Raw genomic sequence first — 22,828 nt, 5'->3', positions numbered from 1 at the left:
CATATATTGAGCAAAATCACACGGTGTTTTTGTTAACCTAATTTTGACATCTTCCCTGAACCCTGGTTATAACATTTTCCAAGTGAACAAATTTATTTACTTCTAAGGTACTTCATCGTCCATCGTCTACAAGTTTCATTTTTCCATACAACTTCTCCCGTAAGATGACCTACTCTAAAATAATTCCATGTTATACAAAAAGTACTACAACCGTAAATATAGAATATAGAACAGAAATCTTACCTCTTGGCTGGACGTCCCAAAATATTTGCTCAACTTCGATTGTCGCGTTGGACTTCGATTGACTCGAAAAGCTGATTTCCTTTGCTCAAATTTGCTCTTATTCTGCCTTAAAACCTCACTTGCTGTGCGAAACACACTCCCAAGTCTCTTTTCATCTTTTAAACTCTCCTGGCTCTCTTGAACTAAAGAAGAAGTGGTAGGCAGAGGGGACGGTTCACGTCTTGGCTCAAAATTGAGTAAGGCATCAAATAGGGCATCCGCTTCCGTGTCTTTTCTTGTTTTAGAAATCTATAAATTAAATAAAAAAACTCGTTTTTTTAACTGAAAGTAAGGAGTTGACTGAGTAAGGAGTTAAATTCAGTTAACTGAATTTGCACATATTTTACGTTTACTTGTCATTTAGGATAATTAAATGTCAGAGAGGGGAAGGGCTGCCTGCAAAATCCACATCAACACTGACATGAAAGTGAAAAGAGGAGGAGTTGCCCCCCCCCCCTCTAACACTGCCTGGTTCTTAGGATGATAGCTAAATTAGATAATGAGTCAGGCAATTATGACCTGAAGGGAAGCTAGGGCTCAACCTGGAAAATTTATGAATTTTTATAAATTTTCCGAGTGATTCCGAAGAATATTCTTTCTGGATGATTTGTCTGCCATGCTGGAATAAATATTTCATTGAGAGGTCTAAAGTAGGCCCCCAGTTCGATAGTGACCTAAAAGACAAATTCAAATATCAGTGCAGTTAAAATAAGCTTCATATTAATATAGCATGCAGAGAAACGATAAATGATCATAGGAAATGTCCATGGCCAAATCAAATAAGGAAAATATTGAATAGTTGTGGGGTGTCAGTAATTTGGAGTCAGGGGGTAGGAATAGGAGGAGAAGTAGGATCCGTGGCAAGAGAGGTAAAAAATGTACTGCAAGAGCAGAAGATCCAGTTATTGTAGGATTGTCGAACCGCGGCAGCGTCTCTAAGTGTGTACGTGGGGGTCAAGGAGGCGTGGGGGGAGGTATATTATTTTAAAGTGGAACTTCAGGGGGAGGATATAGGGTTGATCATTTCAATAAGGAGTAATTTTATGGCTTTCGCTGAAAGAAAGAAGTATTTGGGGAGGTTTAGGTCACAGAAGGGTCCGTATGTTTGCCCGATATGCGGAGAAAATGATTATTTAAAACACTTTATGCGCAAATGTAAGAAGTTGAAGGATTTGAGGGTAGAAACTTTTGGGAGTGGGATAAATGGGAAGGAGTGGATGGTCGCAATTTTAAAATTAAGTGTAAAATGGACATTAAGAATTTGGGTAGGTATGCACGTGTAGCCATGCCGCACAGAGAGAGATTTTTGGAGAGTGGACGATAGGCGGAACAAGAAAAGAATGTTGAAAGTTATTTTATATGGTGGGCTTGTTTCTTTTTTCTTTTTCGTAGCCCTGATCAATGTAGCTTTAAAACATATAAAATATACTGATCAAATCTACGACATTTTGTATAATTATGTTAGATTTATGGTGATATGTGCCTTATTATGTTTGTTTTCTTCTTGCAATTGTTATGCTTTTTCATTGTTATTATTATATACCCTGTTGTGTGTGTTGGTATCATGTGGTGTTATTTTGTGTTATTTTTTGTTTTTTTGCCATTGCCCAAAGTGGCTTTTGTTACAATAAATATCTATCTATCTATAAACCAAACAACACGAAATAACGAGAAAAAAAAATCACATTCATTTTTGTGACAATGAATGAAACAAATTATTTAACTATACTTAAATACTCGCATCCATTCATTTTGGCAAAACTCAACTTTGTGAATATGTTTCGCGATTCTTCTAGGAACTGATGCTTCGGGGTCCACTACTTTGAATCTAATAACGTTTTGTGAGTTCCCGCCCCACGGAGGTAGGCAAAGTAGATACTTGGCAAATCGGAAGCCAAGTTAACAATATCAATTTAACAAATAAGTTAAACTCAGTAGTATATTAATATAATTATATAAACTACGTAAACAATATTAATAGGCACAAATTTTAATCTCGTCGAAGAATTAAGTCGCTCGAAATTGACATACTGAAGAATACCCTTTCTATAACCTTAGAGCATAATAGGAACATTATCTATACGACTACTAAACGACGGCATGTCAGCCGTTTGAGGCTGGCCTGCTGACGAACACTGCTTCTCCAAACTCGGAAATAAAAGGTAATAGGACTTTAGGCTAGTAAAATTCACTGGGAAAAGTTTGCATGTCTAAACAGCATGGTGTCTTCAGCGCACAGGTAATGCAAAAACGAAAACCAAAACATGCGGAAAAAGTTAAAAAAATTCGGACCTGAAGTGAGCTTAATAAGGGAGAAATAATTGAGAAAGAAAAAAGATAAAAAAAAACAAGCCAAAAAGAAACTTAGATGACTCCTAAAACATCTTTTGTAGATACTCATAGCACGAACGAGACTGGACGAAAAAATAGTAAATGCTCAGGTTTTGGAGTGATGTAAGTTTTATTGAGAATTGCATCCCCAAATTGAATTTATCTCTCTGAAACTGTTTTCTACTTGGTATTAGAGCGTACTCAGACAAGATTTTCAGTGTTGCTGGTATATAGCAAAGCTGAAATCACGGAAAAGCTTGGATCCCATAAGTTACTTAGAAATATTAGCAAAAAGCTTATTGTCTGTGCCTTGGCAACACTGGCGAAAATTTAAGAAGTGAGAAGGAGACCACCACACCCGCTAATTTCATCCTTTGGAAGTTTGTAAAACAGGTTATTTGAAATTTATTATAACATACTACTATTTTTCTACCTTACAGCAGAACAAAAAATAAATAATTAGTAAAACACGACTGGATCACGTTTAGCGGATTAAATATGACAGGGCTGCCGAAGATTCTGCTTTTTAGCCATCCATATGGAGCCAAACAAAAATCTGGTAATCTTCGATTGGGATGGAAAGAGGTCATGAGAAAGGATTTAAAGGAAGTTACAGCTTCATAGGAGGAGGCAAAGGAAGAACCTTTGATTAGGTTGTGGAGGAGGAGCGTGTACAGCTGCATTGGCCTTAGGCAGCTTGATGCTGCAGTGAGTTGTTAGTAGTAGTTGTAGTAGTGGTAAAACAATTAAAAAATAAATGAAACCAAAAGACTCACATGACTCGCCATGCCCCTTCTGTACATAGTCATAACCCGAACCTGGTTGGACGAAAATGTTTCATATTCAAGGTCGGATGCAAGTGTGACCATATGATTTTCAGTATAGTATCTCACATCTAATTCTGGATTTTTGTTTTTGAAATTGGTGTAATTACTCCATAGCGTCTGAGCCAACATTTTCAAGAAACTCTCTCTGACCTACAACAGAAAAATATAGAAAAGTAAACAGAAAAGAAACAATTACTAATCAGAGACAGATGAGAAATAGAAGAATTCTCAACCACATAAGCAATGTTCTACTATCTCCCTTGCGTCAGCATGAAAACATGATCGGATAAAATTTTATAGAATATTTTCATCTTACCTACATGAAATTCTGCGATTCTTATTAAACTAAAGCATTCTGAACTAAAGCAACAAGACAGTAATTATTTTGAATACATGATTGGCATTCATCCTCGGAACATATTATATTTTAAGATGCTGTAACTTACTTTCTTTCCTCTTTTCCCTGAAACTGATAATGCTGGTAAAAAAAAAATACACATATAATGCATTCGTTAGAATTTTCAGACTCTAAAGTTAAAAAATTATCTCTGAAATAAACACCAATGTGAAAGGCAATTAATACGCAAAGACCCGATCCTTATGAAACGACCAAAGACATTTTCCTAGGGAAGGGAAATCAACAAGGAACAGAGGGTCCAAATACCCACTCAAACTGAGAATAAATCTGAAATTGTAGTTTACAACGGTAAATAGATCTAGACACGATCTCTTAACTTCAAAAATTATCTTTCAAATAAACACCAATATGTGCAGGCATAAATACGCTAGGGTCCAACCCTTAGGGAACAGCCAGACATCTTCCTAGGGTAGGGAGGTGATCAAGGGTAAGAGGGGTCTAAATCCCCACTCAAACTGAGAATAATTGAAATCAGAGTTTACAGCGGTAAATGTATCTATACATAGGGCTAAGAGGAGGGAATACATGCCTTAAAAGATCAGCTCAAATCCCCCACTCCCCCCCCCCTCTTCAAGAAAAATATTTAAAAATATATCAAGAGTGCCCATGCATTACAGCCTCAAAATGAACTTAGTAAGCAAATCATAGAGCAGCATTAGAGTTCGAGCGGTGCAGTCTTATCCCTTTTCAGGCTTTCCTTAAGTTTCTATCTCAGGTTTCGATACAAATTTGAAAAATAATTTCAAATTGTAATTTTTCCCTTTTTGCATTAGAAAACTTTTCTTAAAATCCCCAGAAAGTAGTATTTAATTTCTTCAAGATGAAGTTCAACCTTTCTGACAATCAGTAGTGGCATATGATCATCAGTGCTTGTGTCAAAATTCTTTGAGAAACAAACGAACTCTTTCATATGAATTCGACCCTTCTGAGCTTGTGATAATAATCTTTTGAAATAAATATTTTAAACTCTCTAGAACAATCTTGGTTGCATTCTAGTCTACAGAAAGATAACATAAAAAGTAAACTAGGGTCGACTTTTTAGTTCGGAGGAGGGGGTCCTTGGGACCTATATAAAGGGGAGTGTGCTATCCAAAAGAGCTTTAAGTTTGGATCAATAGTATTTGGAGTCATTGTGCTTAATCAAGTTCAGCATAGTGCTAAGAGAGGAAATTTTAAGCAAATATTATATTTAATAAGAGGTTGGGAGTTTTCATAAGAATCTAAGAGTCCTTTGAACAATGTGGAACTATCCCGTTTATGTGCATACATACGTATCAAATATGTACTTAGTATATAACCAGAGTTTTCATAATTAAAGCAATAAGAGGAATTTCGAATGTTTTTCTCGTACTAATGTTGTTTATTTTAGGTCAGTTTATGCATTTACAACGAGGAAGAGTCATCTGCGGCTGTAACCTAAGAATCTCATAATAATGATTTTTTTGTCATATTTTTCTAAAGGTATAATTTTCCAAAATTTCTTCTCTAAGAGTACAAAAAAAAGAAAATATTTGCGATCCAATTGGAGGTTTCAGAACTAATTTACCAAATTGTCACGCGATTCCCTAGCCTCTGCTACCACCTCGTCAACCTTTTCCCACTCTTTATGCCAAAATATTAAACGAAGCCTTTTTACATAGCCGCATATACATATCTGGTAGCCCTTCACAGCATTTCAACTGAACCTTGTATTATCTAAAGCAAATGCTAACAATTCATCCGCTCATTCTTAAAGCTCTGGGATAAAATATTTAAACTTTCCATCCCATTGTTTTTCTATTAGAACATTCATTAGTAAAACATTATGATAAACAGTCAAACTTCAGCGTAAGGAGAAGAAGGATAAGGGGGAGGGGGGCCACAGTGGCCTCGATCATTGCTGAACTGAGGCTAAGAGCAAGACTAGTTCTTAAGCAAGTTACGCTCTTCAACCACCACCATTATCAACCCTGTCAAATCGGTTACGGTCAATCAACATCGTAACTGTTCCCTACCTCAAACATTTCCTGGAGAATTCTTTCCCCAATCAGAAATTGTTATATTTTCCTCCAAACCTCTATTAAATACCTCTTTACCTCGATTGGCATTCGCAACTGCTTCCCATCTATATTCTCCTTGGGTTGGCAACATCAATAGTTGATACCTGTTCCTTTACCACCTACCCTAGGCCCATCAAAGTCAGCCGCACTAGTTTTGTCCGTATCCAGGCCTCCCTTCCCCCCTATGGAGATCCTCATTAAGAGCAGCTTGTGTGTTTGGGGTGCCAAAAGTTGATGTCCAACTTTCGGAGCTGGTGCCTGGCAACACTGACATAAAATGTGTGACTCAGTTGTACAATCTAATTGCAAACGATTACAAGAGATAATTTTCGGCAAAAAAAAGGTAGAGTAAAACAGATTATTGACCAATATTTTCACTTCAGTTTTTTATTTTATATATATATTTTTTTTTTGCATTTCGATTCTATTTTGTCGTTTTATTACGGTAATCTCTGATCCTAAAGAAGTGAGGAATATAAGAAATCAGTTTTATACCCCCCCCCCCCTAGCCATGAACTTACAAAACATAGAGGTTGAACTATGTAACCAGAGGGAATGCACTTACTGCAATTGTTGATCCAGTAACTTTATTTTTCAGTTGCTTCAGGACATTTGACTTTTAAACATTTAACTTCCCTACCTCAAACAATTTCTGGAGAATTCCTTCCCCATCCAGAAGTTATTATATTTTCCCCTAAACCTCTATTAAATACATCTTTACCTTAGTTGGCATTCACAACTGCTTCACATCTGTATTCTCCTTGGGTTGGCAACATCAATAGTTGATACCTGTTCCTTCACCACCTACCCCAGGCCCATCAAAGTCAGCCGCACTAGTTTTGTCCGTATCCAGGCCTCCCTTCCCCCCTATGGGGATCCTCATTAAGAGCAGCTCATGTGTTTGGGGTGCTCAAAGTTGATATACAACTTTTGGATCCGATGCTTGACAACACTGACATAAAACGCGGGATTTAGTTGTACAATCTAATTGCAAATGATTGCAAGAGATAATTTTCGGTAAAAAAAAAAATGTAGAGTAAATAAATTATTGACCAATATTTTCCCTTCACTTTTTGTTCTTTTGGATTTCGATTCAATTTTGTTATTTTATTACGATAATCTCTGATCGTAAAGAAGTGAGGAATATAAGAAAGCAGTTTTAATCCTCCTCCCCTAACCATGAACTTACAAAACGTAAGGGTTGATCTATGAATGACCAGATGGAATCTACGGAATCAAATGGAATCAATGACCAGAGGGAATCTACTTACTGCGATTGTTAATCCAGTAACTTTCTTTTCAGTTGCTTCAGGACATTTAATTTGAGTATTCTTCACCAATTCAGATTCAACTGGTTTTCCAATCTCATATCCACTTTTCTTTTTATCTCCACCCGCTTTCCTTAAAGCAAACTGCTCTTTGATTAAATCTAAACGCTCTTTCTTTGCTTTCTGTTCCTCCTCCACTTTCCTTTCGTCATCACTTCCATCTCCTCCGTAAGCGTCGGCTTCCCTGAAAGTTAAGAGCCACTTGGCAAAACGTATTTATTCCCTAACCTTTATGGTTAGATATCTTTTAAGCTTTAAAAAAAAAGAAAAATAATAATAATTCCAATCATGAACTGAAAGCTTGTGAAAGCAATGAGTGATGTTTTGAACATAAAACATCACTTATTCAATATTTGTCGGAAATAAAACGTAAATTAGTTGGATCCACCACAAAAATTGCATTACTTAAAAGTTTACCAGAATGGCAAAAATCTAGCAAACAGACTGTTCGTCCAGACGTCTTAGTCCTTCAACTAGGTTCATTTTCGACGTAATACCTTAAATTAGGTATACTTTTCCCAGATCACACTGCCTTTCTATGACGAACAAATCAACCGTTCAAACGGGGACAAGTTCATTTATTCAGACAGTGAAAAAAGGGTACAAAAATCTAGATATTTCGATCACATATACTGTGACCGTCATCAGTAGAAAGGCAGTGTGGTCTGGGAAAGGTATACCTAATTTACGGTATTACGTCGAAAATGCGTAGTATAAATGGGAAGGTGAGACCAATCAAGTATACAAATATAAATCCAACATTTCATTTTCAATTAGAAGACTGAAAAGAAATTGCCACCTTCATTGGAAATTCATTTTACATTTAGGCAAGATCAACGAAGAAAATTTACAAGATTTTGAATAACTTTTTAACTTTAATACTTTAGTATCTCTACTGATGATGATCCCTGTATATGTGATCAAGATATCTAAGCTTTTGTACCTGCTTTCACTGTCTAAATAAGTGGAGTTATTTCCATTTGAACGTTTATTTCTTCGACTCGGGTCACACTTGCTCTGTGCATACGCACTATACTATGTTGTAATCACGAATATCACAGAAGGCCCTAAGTTATTTACTTTTTTTAGGTAAAACATTATTGCTTACATGGATTTTATTTGGTTGTAGTACCAGTTATATCTACTTCATTAGCGAATTGATAACCATTAACAACACACATCCGATAATTTTCTATGTTCTTTAAATAACCGGATTAACGACACAAATTGACTACTAAGGTCCCTGCGTCAGCCCAGCAGTGTGACAGCAAGGTTTGATTTCTGGGCCCCGCATTACCAAGTTAAGGTCAAACCAACTGCGCCGCCACAGACTTCCTATGTTCTTTTTTTAAGCGGATTTTGAATTTTTATTTTTTCCTAGTATTTCTAAATTCTATATCAGACCATATTATTGAAAATACTGACTTCAACGCGGTAAGTAAACACGAGATGAAAAGCTTTAAATTTTCATTAGAGAACGTTAAATGGATTTTGGCAGAGCCCACTTAAGAGACAGATTAAATGCAGAATATAAAAACAAAACTAAATTAAAATTTACCTTTGGCTTCGTGAACCAGTCATAAAATTTAATGATAACGATGATTATGATTAACTTCTGATTTAGACAATTATCAAAATTTGTTAACGTTTGAAAACTGACATACTAGTCATACAGGAATTTTAAGCACTGATTATTAATTTTCACATACTTTAAAAACTCTTGGTTAACCCTCCCCCCCCCCCGACCACCTGATAAAAAAACTAGCAGTAGGACGTTTCCCCTTGAAACCAGCAAATGAAAACGAAACTCAAGTAAAATCAATCTTTGGCTGTGTGAACCAATCATAGAATTTATTTTTACAGTTGGGATAATAATTACCCTCATATTTATACAATGATGAAAACTTAATAACTTCTTAAGAGAGATGTACTAGCAACAACTGAAGCATAAACTTTAAGGACACAGAGCCATTCATGTTCTTTCAAAAATCTTGGCTCTCGCCCCAGTATATCCCCTTCTAAGAAAAATAGGTATAAGGCATTTCCACTTTAGATTCATCTTAGAGGGAGTCCCAATATTTGAATTTTCAAGCTTCACTTCTATAAACTTAGGTCAATTTATTATGGCATCACCATTTTTTCAGCTCATTATACTGTTATGAAAGACATCGCCACAAATGAGAATGATAAGAAATTTAATTATTTTGGAATAAACCAATTATATAATTACATCTGCAGTATGGACTAAGCAAAGAACAAAATTTTCAAATTTCTCATCCTACCTTTTTTGTCCTCTCCTTCCTCCGCCATAAAGTTCAGAATCTTCTTCTTCCGTATTCAGTAAGTATGAACCTGCATTAAAAGACTTGTTGCGCATGACTGTGTCGTAAAATTCCTTGATTCTTTTCTCCACAGTCTTGGGGCTTTCACAGACATCGCAATGTTTTTGGCAATCAGGCGGATCATCACCAAAATATTTGGAAAATGTTCCATGACGACACCTTGAAATATAAAAAAAAATTGAGATGCTTGGGAGGAAAACTGGTGAGAAAATACATTAAGTTCATTTGTGCAAGCCAGATACTCCGCCAAATGGTCACTGCGCATACATAGTTTTTCCAATCTGTAATCTGATGTGGGAAACTTTATCAGTGGGGTGACCTAGTTTAATAGTCAGCACAGCCAGCCTATCCAGCAGGAGGCAGTGCCATTATATTGAATTGTATATATATTTTTATGATCTTGTGATAAAGGTTTAATGCTTTAATACCTGTCCTAGTTCAAGGGTCAGCACTCGGGACAAGAATTGCTACTTATATAAGTTGTAAGTTCTTAAGACACGAAAGTAATCAAAAAGTAACAAGCCCCACCCCCTTTGTGCCTTTTTTCTCCAAACGCATATTATCAAAATTTTGAAAGATTTATTTTATTCAAAAGCGTCCAAAATTATTAACTAGTTTAATGGTTTATTAGCTGTCCTAGTTCAAGGGTCAGCACAGCCAGTCTACCCAGAAGGGGGCAGTGGGTATGATTCCCATTGATTGCAAGTTCTTAAAGAAAATTATTTACTATAAAGGTTTCTGTGTACATTCGCATATAGTTTCCCTCTGTCGAAAAAAAATATCCTATGCATTCAATTTATTTCCAAAGCCTTTCATCATACTTAGAACAATTTTCTTTCTTTCTTTTTGACAGAAACTGGACTCTATTATGAACTATTAAACAATGTATAGTTGTTGTTTTTCACCATACTGACCAAGAATGAGCACGCCTTTCACACTCAAATACCCTAACATTCTGAAAATCTTTGCAATCCAATAAATAATGCCTCAAAAAACAAAAAAAGATATTCCATTTTAACTATTTCACTTGTTTACTAAATTGACCCATCAGCTTGGACTCTGGACCAATCAAGAATGGAGAGGAAATGCCACATGGCTTGTTTGCCTGAGATCTCATTATTTCAGGATTTGCCAGTACATTCTAGAAAATATCGCCTGTTTTTATATTGAGTATATTGGGGTGTCTCAAACCACTTGCCTCTTATTGCAACAATATTTTGAGCTTTTAATATAAAAGATTGCATTCACATACTTGCATAGAGTTTGGGTGGGATGGGAAAACTCCCAAAGGAAAGGATTGTCTGAATAGCCACCATTAACACATTGAAATATTATGACCATAGATTCATGTTTTGCCGTTCATATTTTATCCTAATTGAAGCGAGCTCTTTTGTCTTTTCCAAATAAATATAGTGAACCAGCAATGTTTCAGCCCAACCCTCAATTGTCAAATATGATCAGCAGGAAATACCAATTATATTTAAGTGGCAAATATGTTTCAGCTAAGAGAGTGCGACGATATTTTAAAATTGCAATTTTAAATAAAATTGATATTTACAATTTGGACATTTGGATATGCACTAGTAATAATCTTTCTATTTACTTCTTGATCTTAACTTCGGTTCCCAGTTTATAAGGGTAACCAAAACACTGAAAATCTGATGTCTTCCAGTACAAATACTGGGAAAATCCTACACAAAGGTTTCGAACACTAATGTTGTAATTTTGCTCATGTCCCACCCCCAAAAAAGGTGTAATAAATTAAATGAAAACTGATGTTTTTTTTAGTAATGGCTAAAAAGATTTAAAATAACTTTTCAAAGTCAAAATCCTTCCGTCAGGTGGATATCCTACATAAAACCATGTTATAGACTTAATTTTTTATTTTCCAAGTTAAATATGTATTTTTCTTTATTAGGTTTTATTCCGTTTCGCAAAACTTTTATTGTTGTGTAACTCTTCATCTAACAATCTATTGTCCCACTCATTAGAATCACAGTGGAAGAAAATTTTGCTAAAACATTTGCTTACTTGGCTTCTTCGCAATACTGCACCATCAGCTCATAGCTCTTCATGGCACATTTAGCCATATCCACTTTCTTCTCAGATTTTTTCTTTGCTTTTGACTGATCTTTTTTGAGTAGAAATGCCACCGCATCTCTGTCACGTCGTGAATAATATATTCTACAACCCGACAGTTTTCCATCTCGACCTGCTCTACCAGATTCTTGATAATAGCCGGCAACACTCTGAGGCATGCACCAATGAGCAACGAACCTAAAACATATAGCCAAACATATTTCAAGCCATTAGACCAGCTAAAAATAAAAATTAACACCTGGCCAAAATGCCATGGGAATGCACATCTTTTTGGAAAGCAAGATTTTTATGAGAGCTGTTGTGCAGCCTAAAAACTCCCAGCATACTTCTTTTTATAATCGTACCTACTCGTGATGTACCTTAACTCGAACCTACTCTTCATACTAAACACCAAAGTAGCTAGCTTCAGAACTCGCAGGAATCGACCAGGTGACTTATTATATATATATATATATATATATATATATATATATATATATATATATATATATATATATATATATATATATATATATATATATATATATATATATATATATATATATATATATATATATATATATATATATAACATTCTAGAGTAGTACCTAAACTTCCTACTGGGTCTACCAGAACACATTTGTTTCTTGTGCTTCTACAGAACACATTTGTTTTGGATAAGTATCATGTCCTGGAAGCACTTTGCTTTGTGTTTCCCTGAATTAGAAATACGGTCGATGCTGTTGAATTTCCTCCTTGAGCTTTGGATAAAAATAATTTACGAACAAATTTGGGTTTTATTCCTAAGTAAAAAAGGTAAACTAATTCCTCGACTGGCATCAGTAGAAAATCGAAGGTCACTTCTGGGTCCTTTTCCCTATGGTGATGTTACGCCAGGGAAACTAGCTCAACCCGGCTACATGTTGTAACATGTTCTTTTTGCTCTATCTTTAGGATACATTTGAATTTAGTTTTCTTATTTTAGTGGTCTTCTTTATTCTTATATTTTGTAAGTGGATTTACCATAAATTATTATTATTATAGAAAAAATTCTTTTTTTTCTATAATAATAAAATTTCTATAATAAAAAAATATTATTATAAAGAAAAAATTCTTTTTAAACTTAACAGAGGCTAAAATTATTCTCGTCAAAAAGGCCGGTGTAAGACCTGGGCCAAATCCATGTATATTTTTAGCAGACGAAAATTAAAATTAATTCCAGAGAATTATATGGAGCCATCTTATTATTACGTCTGTTACAATTAGTGTCAAGTGTCCAAAAATTTTGTGTCAAAAAATTGTAGTGTTAAAAATTTTTGTTGTGTAGCATCGTTAATAGGTTAGTGACGGGTATAAAGTTTTTTTAGAGCTTAAACTTGAAATGATTTTCAAGTTTTTATGCTTTTTTCAGACTACCTTATATCCTTTATGTAACTGTTCATTTTTTGGTAAAGCTTGTTAGCAGAAAAACGAGAAAAACGTTATTTTCCTTCTGTAGCATCATTTTTAGCTTAGTTCAGATTATGTTCAATTTTTTCTTCTTGTTTTTCTTACATAATTGCCCATTTCTTAGTAAAAGTTGTTGGGAATTATTGTGCTATTAAAAGCCAAGTTTTTTTGTGAAACAATTTTTTAAGGCTCAAATTTTGTGTAGTTTTTTAAGCTTTAAAAAATACGGAGAAAATTAAAATCAATTCCAGAGATTTATATAGAGGCATCTTATTATTACGTCTGTCATTATTAGTGTCAAACATGTGATTCATTTGTCATTCATCAAAAATTATTTTCCATCTGCCCCCCCCCCCCACCTTCATGCCCAAGCAGTCAATGTTTTTTTTTCAGATTCTAGAGAGGAGCAATTTTATTTTATCGACTAAAATACCGAAAAAATGTATTTTCCAATGAAAATTCCCAAAAAGGTATTTCTAAAACTAAGGGAGTAATTGGAGCATGGGGAGGTATGACAGGAGGTGAGAGCTCCTAAATTCCCCTTTCCGCCTACCTAGATTTTGAAAATCCCCTTTTTAGTGTATTATCATTTGCTTCAACAAGGAGTACGGAGATAATTGATTCAAACCTAACGTCTGAAAACGGCTATATTGTCCAATCTTTATAGCAAAGCTGAATCTCTGCTTTTCAGTAATAGTAAAAGTTTAAACAGACAATTATAAAAAATTAAATCAATGAAATAAAGCGTCAGTGGTAAATTTACTCTAAGCATAAAGAATTAAGAAGTAGCAGCAATTAGCGTTAAAAGCAAGAGAAATATATAAAGGAAAATCAAGGAGCACTTGAAATAAATAAGTAAACAATAAGCAGCATACATAATGCAAAAAAAAGTTAAAGTTTAACTAAAGTCTAATTATAAAAAAATATAAAAACGTAATGCTCTTAAATTGAACTGGAACTGTTATATATAGAACTATCTGTAGTTATATTTTCGGACTTAAGAATAGAGCCTTTGCTCTTAGCAGCAAGAAGAATTGCGAGAAGAAGCTAAACATGGTAACTACGATTTCAATTTCCTAGAGGCAGTCAAAGTTTAGCCGTCATCAAGGGGTTCAGTATCAAGAGAGCTGTTCGGTAGTCACCAGTCTCGTTGATTTTTAGTTAACGTATAAACCTTGATATATATTAAGTGTAGAGCAAAACAAACCCTATTATTCGTCTTGTTTCTGTTTCGTGACGTGCTTCACAAAACATACTGAGGTTACATTTCGACTGAGGGAGGGGGTTTAAATTCGACTGTTTCTTGATGTGTTTCTCTAAATATACCGGTCGTTTTAAACGATCATATAAAAACATATAAGTCTGTTTAAACGACTTAGTCAGTCTTTATACATATGATATTTTCTTCCCTGGTACTTCCCTGTTCTTCACATCTTATACGTTTACTGTCTTTGGAGGCCTAGAAGGCTGGACAGGAATAAAGAGAAAGTCGGAAATAAAGCAGAAAGATGGTGTTAACAAAAAGGACAATCCAAGGGGTTTTACAGCTATGATCACCACAAGAAAAAATACCAGACAGATAGTCTTTATAATCTTTAACAATACTTTTATCTCTAGAGCTAGAAAAATCTGTAACCCAAAACCCTTGCAGGTTTCTTTCCCTTAAATTACAGCACATAAGCACAAGTGCATCGCCTAAAACCTTTTTTTTATTTTGGTATACAATATAACCTCCTTTTCAGAGCAATGGGACAATAAGAGAACATTAGAGTTTACCGAAATTATGATCCTTCCCCTTCAAAATCTTGGACACAAAATCTTCTATGAAAAGGTAGAAGTAAGAATTTTCTTCCTTCGACAAATATAGAGACGCAAGTAAAACCCGGTAATCGTAAAAATCAAGAAACAGCAGACCACACAGCGTTTGTTTTATACTAATTATAGCATATACTAAGTTATATTTTGTTATACTAATTATATTAACTAACTATACTACCTTACTAATTAAGTATATTATAATTATTGTACTAACTACACTATTTATACTTATTATACCAAGAAAAATATGGTGGTTTCCTCAACACAGGAATGCTTAAAATTTTTTACATGTTACCTGGGACAGTTTAGAGCCCAGAAGTTGGTGACATGAAAGTAGTCACCTAGCACTACATACTAACATATTTCAACAAGTACTAGCGCACAGGCCCAACACTGCTTTTCCCTGTCTTCAAATTTGTGAATTTTGTAGTCCCTTATTATTTTTTGTGGGTAATTTGTTAACGTCTCGAGAAAATCCGCTATGTCTTTTGAACATAAACCCTTGCATGTTTCAAATAAGTTTACCTAACGTTTTTCTTATCCACTCCCATGCCAAAAGAAATTGTTGCAGATATTACAGGGATTTTTCCATCCATCCAATCTTCTTGGACCTGATTTCTTTCCCGATCGCGAAGTCCAGCATGGTAAGCACGCGTAGGAATACCTCTTGCACTTAATTTATGAGCCAAGTCTTCGGTACTTTCGCGTGTTCGACAATAGACAATACCACAGTCACGTTCACTCTAGAAAAGTAGAACATCGTGAGGACAAGGTGGACACTTACAGGCAAATAAGGATGACTAGTTTTTAATTTATATTGGTCTATTCTTGTATACAGTGGAATATGGGACTAATTTTCCCCTCTCCGAATAATTAAAGAAACTGCTAAACCCTCCCCCCTCTAGAGAAATCTGATAATTCTGGTCTGAGAGTTCTCAGCTTTGTGCTTTTGATCCGGGCTCAAGGAGTTACCTCAATAAAGATTAACTGACTCCCGTTCAAGAGATCAATGCGTCTATGTATGCTTAAAGTTATCTATTACACAAAAGCATATTTATCATGTGCACAAAGACAGGAGAAAAAATTCCAAAGGAGAACATCAAAGAATTTTACAGGAAAACCCGCCTAAAATCCCACCCAAAAATACAAGAAATTGGCAATACAATTACAAATACTTTATTACAGAGTCATAAAAAACTATAGCACATAACTAGAAGCAATATAGCTACAAACTATATATAAAAATTAGAAGTAACAAAATTATGATGAATTAATAGTTTATAGTTTTATCCACATAGTTAGTTTTAGAGTTACTAAAAAAACAGATATATATATATATATATAAAATAAACGGGCTACTAGCAAGTGGAAACAATTGCTTGGCCTCGAAAAATACTAGTATAATCTAAAAAAAAAAAATCGGGGGACATTTTGTCCTGCTTCTACACATGTTTCTGTCCTGTAAATATGTTTCGGTTCTTCATAAAAGAAAGCTTTACAAATTAATAAAAACTTTGCTTTAAGCCTACCTGAATAAAAAAGAAATAGCGGTTCTGAAATTGATGGCATTGGGCTAGTGGCTAAGGAGATAGTAGGGAATAGCTCGGAGCTTGCCTTTTTTCCTCATTGTTTTATTATTCTTTTGTTTATTTTTAACTAGCATGTACGCAATTTTGTAAGGAAACTGAAAATTGCATTTGAACAAAAACGAAGAATTATAGCAAACGTCAAAGCTCTTCTCTCAAATTTACCAATTGGTTTTCATAAAGTAGACAGGAATACAATTTATCGAAATTTAGACTGCCAATATGATGTAAAATATGCTTATAAATTTTGTTCCATTCTGAAAACTTGGAAAATAAGGTTGATTGTCATGCTAATAATTTAATTTAGCAGTTTTAATGATCCACCGAGTCGTTTGGTTAATATAAACCAAAGGTCAGCTATCCCTGCCTTCCTAAGTAAGGTAAAAGATTTAATAAAAAAAATAGGAAAATTAAATATTCGAAAGAAGACCAAAAGTAAACAGCTTGAATAAAAACTATGAAAAACTTCGCGGTGTCCATAAAACCTAAAGCGTTTCTTCTTTTCTTTCGTATTTGCATTGATTTAGTGAGCTATTCTACGCTGCCACATATACCACGTGGCTTTTTATACGTCAAGTGAACACGATACTGCTAATTACCGCACTAGTCTTTTATGTCTTACAAAATAAAATAAAAACAAGTTTTTTTAACTGCAAGTAAGGAGCAACAATAAAACTTAAAACGAACAGGAATTATTCCGTATATGAAAGGGGTTGTCCCCTCCTCAACGCCCCGCTCTTTACGCTAAAGTTTGACTCTTTGTCACAGCTCTACTTAAAAAAAATTAGCGTAAAGAGCGAGGCGTTAAGGAGGGGACACCCCCTTTCATATACGGAATAATTTCTGTTCATTTAAGTTTTAATGTCGCTCCTTACTTGTAGTTAAAAAAATTATTGTTTCTTTTTTATTTAATTTCTGAACGTTTTTGAATTAAAGCATCTTTTGATTTTCGCTCACTGCACGTGAATAAGTAAACAAAATTTGCATATTAATTTTTTTTGCTAAATGGGTTTCTCATAGATTTGATCGGACGATTTTGATAAAAAAAAACATTAGGGGTGGGGGAGGAAGCCCAGTTGCCCTATAATTTTTGGTGACTTAAAAATGCAACTAAGTTTTTTTTTTTTTTTTTACGAACGTTTTTGTTAGTAATAAACACACGTACCTTACGAATTAATTTACGTAAAGAACTTCTATATGTGTGTATTTTTATTAAGTATATGAGGGGGTCCCCTCCCTCACCAATACCTCGCTCTTTACACCAAAGCTTGAATTTTGTCCCAAATCTTTAAGAATGACCCGTGAATCACAAAGGCGTAGAATAAATAGTTGAAATTACTAAAAATACTTTAGCGTAAAAAGCAAGGTATTGTGGAGGAGACGAACCCACTTACATATTTAATATTTTATGTTCGTTTTAAGTTTTAATGCTGCTCGTTACTTCCAGTTGAAAAAAAATATTTTTTTTCTCATTTTTTTTTAAATAACGCTAGAAAATTCTGCGCCCCCTTCATGGAAATTCTCTTCCCTCATTATAAGTTTCTCCATGGAAACATCCTCTCACGTAACCCCCGACTCACCCCCATCCCAACGCGAAAAGGTTCCCCTGAAACGTCTGTACACTTCATAATAACCATTACTATATGTAAACAATGGTCAATGTTTATAACTTGCAGCCCCTCCCTCGGGGACTTGGGCGATTAAGTCCTCCCCAAAGACACAGTTATTAGGTTTTCGACTAAGCTGAACAGAATGGCTATCTCAAAATTTTGATCCGGTGACTTCGGGGATAAAATATGCGTGGGAGGGGACCTGGGTGCCCTCCAGTTTTTTGGTCACTTAAAAAGGTCACTAGAACTTTTAATTTCTGTTAGAATGAGCCTTCTCGCGACATTCTAGGACTACTGGGTCGATACGATCACCCCTGGGAAAAAAACGAACAAACAAATAAACACGCAACCGTGATCTGTCTTCTGGCAAAAAAATACAAAATTCCACATTTTTGTATATAGGAGCTTTAAACTTCTACACTGTAATTTTCGTTAAGATTTTACAACTTTTAGGGGGCTTTTAATCCCATTTTCTAAAATAAGGTATATTTTAACAGGCTCGTAACTTTTGATGGGTAAGACTGAACTTGATGAAACTTATATATCTAAAATCAGCATTTAAGTACCATTCTTTTGATGTAACTATTGGTATCAAAATTCTGTTTCTAAGAGTTTCGGTTACTGTTGAGCCGGGTCGCTCTTTACTACAGTTCATTACCACGAACTGTTTGATTTGAACATTGTTAAACGAGCGACGTCCTACCATTATTTCATTTGAAGATTTAAATGAGTTAATTTTGAACTCTTTTACGTTTTGGTGACACAAGAAACATCCACCCAGGGTATTGCTGATGCACAGTTCTTTTGCTCATTTCTAGCAGCAGACGATAAATTTTGCATGATAAAACCGAACAAGCGACGTTGTCGGGTGAAATACAGCTGATGCAACTCTTTGAAAGGGAAATTTTTGTGTAGTCTCCTTGAAAAATTCCCCTACCCTAACGGCAGGTTCTTTATTTAACATATGTATTTTCGATTCCAAGGCAGCACTAGTAAACTTTTTACCAGAAAATAAAAATGTGGCTTTTATTTATTACAAACGCAATTTTTACCAGCCGAGAAGTAATTTGACATGATAAAGGAGCGAACCAAACATTCATCCAAACAGTTTTTTTCATCGGGTTGGTGTGAAATCTACCCAAATAAGCGAATTTCAATGAGATTTATCTCTCTGAAGCAAACCTAGCTTAACCAGCACCCCATGCCCGACGAGTTGAATAGGATGCGCTTTAGCCAAGATGCATCAAACTTCAGCAACTGAGAGAGTTCTAAAAACAGTAGCAAAAAAAAAGAAAAAAAATAATTTTTAGTCAATTTTAGTGAGGGTTAGGACTGTTTGAGAACCTGAAGATTTTCTATACGAAGTATGGAAGCAAGTTTGTAATGTTTAGGAATGTTAAAAAGAAAATATCTTGGTTTTTTCTGGTCGATACTTTCATTTCCTTCACGTATGTTCTTGTTGCTTCCCTTGGTAAACTAACCGGATTAACGACGCTTTTGGACTACTAAAGTCCCTTCGTCGGCCCTGCAGTGTCTTGCTATAGCAAGGTTCGATCTCTGGGTCCATAGTATCAAGCTAAGGTCAAACCTACTTCAGCACTACCGGACATGTTGTTTCCCAGTAATAGGACTTCGACCTTTTTGAAAATGTTGTTTTTTTTTTTTTTTTTTTTCTTTTTTTTTTGCAAAAGCGAGTATAGCCGAAAATTCTTGACAATATTGTACTAAACAGATCTGAGTGTAAAGAGAAGAAAGAAAATAATAAAAAGTAAAGAACACACTGGTGGTTTACTGTGCCAATCTACACCAATCCATTTTAATGCGAATTGAGCTAAATCATCTTCAGGGTTTTTAAGGGAGTCTTGAAACACGACGTCATAGAATAGATTCGATCTGAAGCAGGACACTTTAAATTTCACTGGGTGTCTGAGGCTCAACTGTTTATATACGTCTTCTTGCACCTATAAACACAATTAAACAAAATATTTATTACAGCACAGACAGCCAATCACCTTTAAGGATTTTTCTTTCTTTACAATAAAAACATAAGAAACTTATAAGAGTTTTTGGTCAACTTTTCAGTTTAACTTAGCTTTTTTTTTATTTTGCAACATATTTCTTCTTTGGCTAATTTTTTTTCTAGTTTACCAATTAGAAATGGATATACATACATAGTTTTGCACCAGCACTGAGCACAGAGAGAAAAAGAATAAGGCTTTTCGAAACTGGTGGAAGTTTGGAGTTGAGGAGGAGCATACGCAGCTTTTCTGGCCTCAGGCGGCTTCGTGGTGCTGTGAGTTGTTAGTAGCAGAGCATAAGCATATATATACGAACAGTAGCGAAAAGTTTCTTCAAAAATGATACAGTAAATAACGATGAAGACCACACTACCTTTCCATATCAAACAAAATATATATATATATATATATATATATATATATATATATATATATATATATATATATATATATATATATATATATATATATATATATATATATATATATCATGAAAAGAGAAATCACCAATGCAACAGCACAAACACATAATATATATATATATATATATATATATATATATATATATATATATATATATATATATATATATATATATATATATATATATATATATATATCATGAAAAGAGAAATCACCAATGCAACAGCACAAACACATAAATATATATATATATATATATATATATATATATATAATATATATATATATATATATATATATATATATATATATATATATATATATATATATATATATATATATACATATATACAGGCAAGGGGGCAGTTGCTCCCGCCCCAATAATGTGGGGAAAAAATCATTATTTACCCCATCCCCCTTGACCATCTTGATATGGACCCCTCTTGCCCCCACCCCATAAAAATGCTGTAGATTCATCCCTGCCTAAAACCCAATCAAACAACGATACTTTCAAGCGATGTTCTTCCAACGCAGAGAGTATTTGTTGCCTGTATAAATTAGCTCCCTTGAAAAATAACTGTGTATAGATGTTGTTTGTTTTTCATTATATATTAGGTATAGAAAGAGAAGAGCGAGACAAAATATACAACAAAAAAACACAATAGGATAAAACACTATTTTAGAACAACAAATTGAAAACACGCACACATAATCTTAAATGGACTAATCCAATCAGCAAGTTCTTATCTTTAAGTAAAAAGATAACTGTAACAGAAGCAAAATGAACAAAATAAATCAAAATAGAATAAAATATAAAATAAACATATAAACAAAATAATACTGTCAGAAAAAAGATAAAACAGACATGAATAAATTAGCAAGTGAAACTTCGCTAGCCAATTAGTCAGACATCGCTAGCAAAAAAAAATAAATTAAAAAAAATCCTGTAGCGAGAGAATAAAGGATATAAAGGAAAGATAGTGAACAAATTTTGCATTTCCTGCCATTACTCATTCGTGCTTTATCCTAGCTGACTTGCAGTTGGAAGATGTAGGCTATATTACAACAGATTAGATAGAAAAAAGAATTGCTTCCTGAAAGAGAGAGAGGGGGATAAAAAGACAGAAAGATGGTCCAGGAGAGATATAGAACTACTGGCACTTCGCCTGGCTTCAAACAAGGTTTTCTATCTCTGTTGAAGTTATGAGTTTTCAAAGTTCCATTCCTGTAACGACAATAGTGAAGGAATCACTTCCCTTAGAAAGAATTTCCAAGAGAAAGATTTTAGTTACATTTTACAGACTCTTCGTGCGATTCATTATCTTTTTCTCACACGTAATCAATCGATACAACAGACCACATCAAACGTAAGACCAAGGAAATAAGCGTAAGAAGTTTTGATTTTGGGTGATCAAGCTCAGGGATGAACAAAGGAATTTGCTTACCGAGAGAAAAGACCAATCTGCTACAACAGCAATATAAGCGAATTTTATGGCCCAAGTCGCATAAATGCATTGAAATTATGAGCAAGAGTTTTAAGGCATGCCGGAAATTTCTTCATTCTTTCTTTACCTCCTCTCAGATAGTATCACTCCAAAACAGGAGACTTTCCTTCTTCTAATACACTAGCCACAGCATTGGCATCTGTACTTTTCATATTATCTAAATATAAACAAGTTCTCCAAAATGTTCCTAGCTTGCTGTTAGTTCTTCACTAGGAGAAGTGATATGCTTCTCCTAGTGTACTACCACTCACCAACCAAAGCACTGGCATCTGTGCTTTCTACAATCTTCAAATATGAACAAGTTCTTCAAAATGTTCAATAAATTAAATCATTTGCTATCAAATAAGATGAGATGTTTGAACATGTTTTGTTAACTTATTAATTATAGAAATTGAGTAATAGTGGGGCAAATTCTTTTTAGAACTTTGGGTTTTGTAAAAACTAACATTGACATAGCAAATTGAATTTACTTACAGTCAGACTTTCACCGTCACATTCGTCCTCCTTTCCAAGAATGCTTGAAGAGTACATACTGTGCTTGGCTAGACTAGCTAAAAAAAAGCCAGGAAAACCCTAGTTTCAAGAAAACCTTTCTTCACCCACGACAAATATCACAATTCCTTTGCGCAGCATTTGATTCTTTATTTTAATCAGTGATTTTATTACTTGACATTTCTGGTCGAAGTGTTAACATGAGTAATTGACTTCACCTGAATGTGTTGACGTTGAAGGAGCGCCTGCTACTTTTGATTTTGTTGATGTTTTTTTCTAAC

At 34.4% G+C, this 22,828-nt stretch overlaps 1 protein-coding gene across 1 annotated transcript in view; it reads right to left on the bottom strand.

Moving 5' to 3' along the window:
* LOC136037389 (ATP-dependent DNA helicase Q5-like) overlaps window positions 1–22,828 on the bottom strand; it is a 94,855-nt gene that overhangs the window by 10,796 nt on the left and 61,231 nt on the right. Inside the window, exons 5-11 of the mRNA XM_065720129.1 lie at window positions 19,891–20,070; window positions 15,439–15,656; window positions 11,599–11,844; window positions 9,508–9,726; window positions 7,169–7,409; window positions 3,390–3,590; window positions 244–531 (exon numbers count right to left, since the gene is read on the bottom strand). Coding sequence (XP_065576201.1) covers window positions 244–531; window positions 3,390–3,590; window positions 7,169–7,409; window positions 9,508–9,726; window positions 11,599–11,844; window positions 15,439–15,656; window positions 19,891–20,070 — 1,593 coding nt within the window. The remainder of the gene's footprint in view (window positions 1–243; window positions 532–3,389; window positions 3,591–7,168; window positions 7,410–9,507; window positions 9,727–11,598; window positions 11,845–15,438; window positions 15,657–19,890; window positions 20,071–22,828) is intronic.

This window comes from Artemia franciscana, chromosome 2 (genome assembly GCF_032884065.1).
Source record: "Artemia franciscana chromosome 2, ASM3288406v1, whole genome shotgun sequence".
Taxonomy (NCBI): Eukaryota; Metazoa; Arthropoda; class Branchiopoda; order Anostraca; family Artemiidae; genus Artemia; species Artemia franciscana.
This window is presented reverse-complemented; position numbering and strand designations above follow the sequence as displayed.